This window comes from Corvus brachyrhynchos, unplaced genomic scaffold, assembly GCF_000691975.1.
Source record: "Corvus brachyrhynchos isolate BGI_N302 unplaced genomic scaffold, ASM69197v1 scaffold864, whole genome shotgun sequence".
Classification (NCBI taxonomy): domain Eukaryota; kingdom Metazoa; phylum Chordata; class Aves; order Passeriformes; family Corvidae; genus Corvus; species Corvus brachyrhynchos.
In genome coordinates this window covers 1,351,088-1,356,000 of record NW_008237871.1, presented here as the reverse complement: position 1 = coordinate 1,356,000, position 4,913 = coordinate 1,351,088, and the positions used below count along the sequence as shown (strand labels likewise).

Genomic DNA, 4,913 nt, shown 5'->3' with positions numbered 1-4,913 from the left:
GATCAAGTGTCCAGCTCAGTCCCTTTGTCCTTTCCCAGGCACCCCTTTATCCAATTAGACATCCCCCACACTCCTTCTCATGCTCTGTAGCCCTGCTGAAAGAAGAGGGGAAGGACATCTTCAGCTAGCCTGAACTTTGCCTTGCCCACCAGAAAAGAAAATCCCAAACCTGGCAGTTTTGAGCAAATTCCTGATGAATTGCTGCCTCTGCCCCTGGCAGAAATGGACACACAACTGAAAAATAAAGACTTTAATGTAAAGACTCTTTGGAAACAACCACCAGAAAAGGAGTGGGGGACATAAAGGAAAGAAAGAGGCTGAGCCGCATTCTACCATGGTACAGAACTACTTCACTGAAAGCCCACAAAGAGGTCTCACAACAGTGAGGGCCAGGTGCATCAGTCTTTGTACAGAGGGCAAGAGTGACCTGGCACACAGCAAGTCATTAAGAGCAGAAGGAGTAACTGGTTTAACACCCCATTTGATACTTATTCCACACCAGTTAACTGAGGAGACATCACAACTTCAGTCCCTGTCCCTAGAACACCTCTGTAAGCATTCAGGAGTTCTTACGTGCAAAGCTCTGTGGATCCACTTTGTACAAGGGGAAGATGGGTTACCCACACAAACAGCGACACACTACACAACAGAATGGCAACTGGTGTTATTCCAGTAGGATCTCTGGGCCACAACATAAGTCCAGCCAGAAGAGAGGAATCAGGCCACATGAAGAAGTCCCCCATGTTACTGTGGATGCTGCTGCTCGTTCTGGTCTTGGTCTCTAGGCTGGTGTTCTGGACGATCCTCAGGGAGAGGGTTGTAATTGGGATCCTCTTCAGGTGTGTCAAAAACCATCTTCCTGGCAAGGGACATGCCCATCCCACCAAGCAGGCAGGTTAGGAAACTGAGCTGAGGATGACAAACCCCCAGCCCTCCTAGGAACACCATGGCCCTCCATGACCAGGTTGTCATACCACAGCCACTGGCCTATTGCACCATCACCCACCATTCTGCTCAGCTCAATACACAGTGATGACAGTACCTCCTTCCTTGATCACTAGGTCAGATTTGAATGTCAGTGCACAAAGCAGAACATACTCTGCTTTCTTAAACCACAAAAATACATCAGAAAAAATCCTACTTCCATCTAGCATTTCCACAAGCAGTAAGAAGACTCTAGTTCTACTAGCAAAGCTGAAGGTAGCAGCATCTGCTGTATGGGCCCTGTACACATGTATATAATGTGCAAATAATGCAGCAAGGGCATGAACTGTGGAGCTGAGGTGCCGTCAGCAGGCAGTTGCCTCTTATGGTCACACTTTTCTATGGAAGTGATTAGGTTGAAAAAGCCCACAGCAAAGCCCAGAAAGAATCAACTTTACTTACAGAAAGCTAGGGGTTAAGAGCAACTTCTTTCCTCCAGGCTGGTTGGGAAAAACATCTTCCAAGAAATAATAGATATGACCCACTGCAATCCCTGGGGAGAGATGCCACCAAGGTCAGGCACAGCTGTGACTCCTTTGCCAGCTGAACCAGAGCTGCTGGCCAAAACTCTTAAGAATCCCTCAGCTGTGTGCCCACATCCAGCTCCCTCCAGAGCCATGGATGCTGTAGTTTGCTGTGATCAGCACAAGCAGGCAGGGAGCCCATCAGCCTGGGGGCAGCACCGCACATCCAGGAGACCAGACACAGCCTGAGTGTCAGGCAGAGCTCACCATATCCAGCTTCTGCCCCCAGGAAAGACACGCCAAAAAGCAGGTCACAAGCAAAAGCCCAGGCCCAGCCACCCAGAAACCCAGCCAACTCACTTTAGGAAACCCAACATCTTAGGTATGGTGGAACCAAGAGAGGGTGCCAGTGCCCCAGTAGCACCTATGAGAACTGAGCTCTGTGGCTGCAAGGTGTCCTTGTTCCCATCACCCACCAGCTTTGACTTACCCAGCAAATCAATGATGATGGAGTTGCCAAGGAGCAGAGAGAATCCCATCAGTACCCAGGGCAGGAAGGGGGCTTGGAAGTTAAGAAGCCCAAAAAAGTTCATGCGGATATAAGGGTTCCTGCGACTCCATACATACACCAGCATGATGGTGAAAGCCTGGCCCAGGAAAAACAGGCTGGCAAAGAGCCCAAATAGCTGGGAACTACCGAGTCAAGGAAAAACCTACCCACCCTGTGCACCACCTCCAGGCAGCACAGGGTGCTTTGTGACTAGGAAACCCAAACTAGAGGCAGCTGATCAGAGCATTCTGAGCCATTGCCTACGTCACCAAGCCTCTCCTGGCTGAGATATACTGACCATCACTGTCCCCACACACATCTCCCTCCATGCCACCCCAGAACAAGACACTGGAGTGGCACATGCAGGTTGTTCACTCCTTAAGCTGATGTCTACAACCACCGGAGACCAGAGAGCTCATATAGTCACCTTTACAAAATGAACATCAACATGACCTTTGAAGAAGGGCTCTCACAGTCTTACAGCACTTGGGACAGTGGCATATCTTAACGACTACCTCACATCCAGTATCTGTCTTCTACAGAAGAAGTTTAGCAGTGAGATGGCTCTTGGAATTCACAGTCCTCTTCTTTAGAGCACAAGGAGACAAACAGAGGCAAAGATTTCCTCTATCCTTGTTGTAGTTGGACTCCAAATCCACCCATGGTTAAGCACATGGCTGCTGCAGCCGCCTGGATTCTAATGGCTCACACAGCTTCATGCAGAGCTCTGTGAAGACAGCAGTGCTCTGAGCCATCTGCATAAGACAGCAGAAGACATTCAGAAAAGGATTATGCTTGGGAGGGAAAGATATTTCACCATCAGATTACTGTGTCATGAAAAGGACTTAAGCTGTGTGATGGCACCTCCAGCTACTGACAGGTTGCAAGTTCTCAGCTCACACTGCCCGACATGCTGACAATGGAGTATGTGGGCAGCCCACTCCTTATCCTCATGGCTCCATGTTCTTGTCTTTGCCCTGAGCCAGCCTCATGCAATCATGCTGCACTCACCAGAGCTCAGGCAGTGGCCCTGTCACAGCTGGACAGGTTCTTGGAGTAGAACACGTGGCTTCCTTTCAGGCTGAGCTTCCCGAGCACACTGCCACATGTCCTCTTCAGGGATGAGGTAGCCCAGCTCCTTGCCAGGGGCATCAGCACTTCTGCAGACACCAGCACAATCACAGGCAGCTTTTCTGTCCTCTAAGAACACTGGATGAGGCACAGGCCAAGACAAGGATGAGAAAGACAAGGAGCACAAACTGTGCCATAGAGCCAGAAACTGCCCCTGCACCACTTGCTCAGCAGAGCTCTCCCAGGTCACAGGACATGAGCCTGGCAGGCCTGGGGCACAAGACCCTCTGCCCTGAGGCACCAAGAAGGTTCCTAAACCAGCTGTGCTGCTCAGCAGGCAGGTACCTGCTCCACATCACAACAAAACCAGCATGCAGAGCCCTACATTATCCACAGCACCTCAAGAGACACCAAAGAGCCTAAACCAACTCAAAAGGATACTGTCATGAGAAACCCTCCAAAGAGGAACATGAAGACAAAGTCAGCCGTCCTCCCACGGAAGGAGCCTTCTTCTAGCATGCGGCAGTACCTGTACCTGAGAGCAGGAGAGAAGGGAGGGGTTGCAGTATAGGAAATTAACAGCTGGCTACCCTGTGCCCCACAGCAAGACTTTATGGGAAATAAGCTGCTGCAAGTTATTTCATCCCAGAAAGCTGTCAGCCAGGTGTCCAAGCCCCAGAGCAGAACAGTGCAAACTTCACCTCACACCACTGACCCCAAGGAAAGAAAGAGGCACCTGCTGTGCTTCAGCCAGAGCTCACCACAGGAATGGGCTCTGCTCTCCAGCATGAGCCACAGCAGCAGCACTGCCAGCTTCCTCAGCCTTTTGGCAGGGTCTGCCCCGCAGCAAGCGGAGATGGAGGGGCAGGAGGGTCATGGCTTCCATTCAAAAGAGCCAAGGGAAGAACCCACAGCCCTAGACTGCTGCCAAGGCAAGTCATGCTGGGGAAGAAGACAGATGGAGGGAATTGCATCTAAGCCAAAATGGGAGCAGAGAACTTCACTGAGACCAAAGGATACAGAAATATCATGTTGAAAAAGAAACTGAATCCCAGGGGCCCAAAAAAGAGGAAGTTGGTGATCAGCCTCCATATCTGAAAGAGAAGAGAGAGAGGAGAGGGAAAAGGAGGTGGACAGAGGTCTCTCCTCATCACATATAGAGCAGCCCATCACATCGTCCACAGGGAATGCTCAGTCATGCACCTGTCCCTTCAGAACTACCCCAGGACACCAGACTCTAGTAGGACATCCTTACATAATACTCTGATACATCAGGGTATCTCACCTTTTCAGGTGTGGGAAAGAAGATTTCTCTACTTTTCTGGAGAGGACAAGCAGCCACAATTCAGCACCCAGAGCCAAATTAATTACTTTTCACGCTTCTCTACAATAAAGCCTTCTCCAACCAGCCCAACAGCAGCTGCCACACACAGTGTAATAGAGAAGGAAGAGATGGGTTCTGAGTCAAGGAAAAAAGGAAATGCCAAGATGGTGTGTGGCAGGGAAAGGCTGGAAGGAGTTATCTCCATGCAGGTGCCTGTGACAAGAGGGGACGCTGTGTTGATGACCCAGCTTGCACCAATCAGGGAAGGTTGGAGTAGTGGGAAAGGAGCCCCTTGGAATGACACAGCACTCCCTGGCCACCCTAGGGAGCAGGACACCCAAGGCCCATCCTGTCACACTCACCCCTCGCTGGGAAGAGGCACAAGGGGCTCCAAACCCCATGCAAGGCCTCACCTGGAATTTCCTGAAGATAAGGTCGGGGTTGAAGTACAGCTGGAAGGGGGTGATGAACTCCAGCTGCTGTGGGAGACAGACAGAGCAGCTGCTATCACCCGCTGCCC

The 4,913-nt window shown here is 50.8% G+C and overlaps 1 protein-coding gene across 1 annotated transcript in view; it reads right to left on the bottom strand.

Annotated features, from left to right (window-relative positions):
* Window positions 1-235: 235 nt before the first annotated feature.
* Window positions 236-4,913, bottom strand: part of DERL3 (derlin 3) — a 5,937-nt gene continuing 1,259 nt past the window's right edge. Inside the window, exons 2-7 of the mRNA XM_017732188.1 lie at window positions 4,807-4,907; window positions 4,090-4,163; window positions 3,511-3,604; window positions 1,939-2,134; window positions 1,387-1,477; window positions 236-859 (exon numbers count right to left, since the gene is read on the bottom strand). Of these exons, the coding sequence (XP_017587677.1) occupies window positions 745-859; window positions 1,387-1,477; window positions 1,939-2,134; window positions 3,511-3,604; window positions 4,090-4,163; window positions 4,807-4,907 (671 nt within the window). The 3' untranslated portion in view covers window positions 236-744. The remainder of the gene's footprint in view (window positions 860-1,386; window positions 1,478-1,938; window positions 2,135-3,510; window positions 3,605-4,089; window positions 4,164-4,806; window positions 4,908-4,913) is intronic.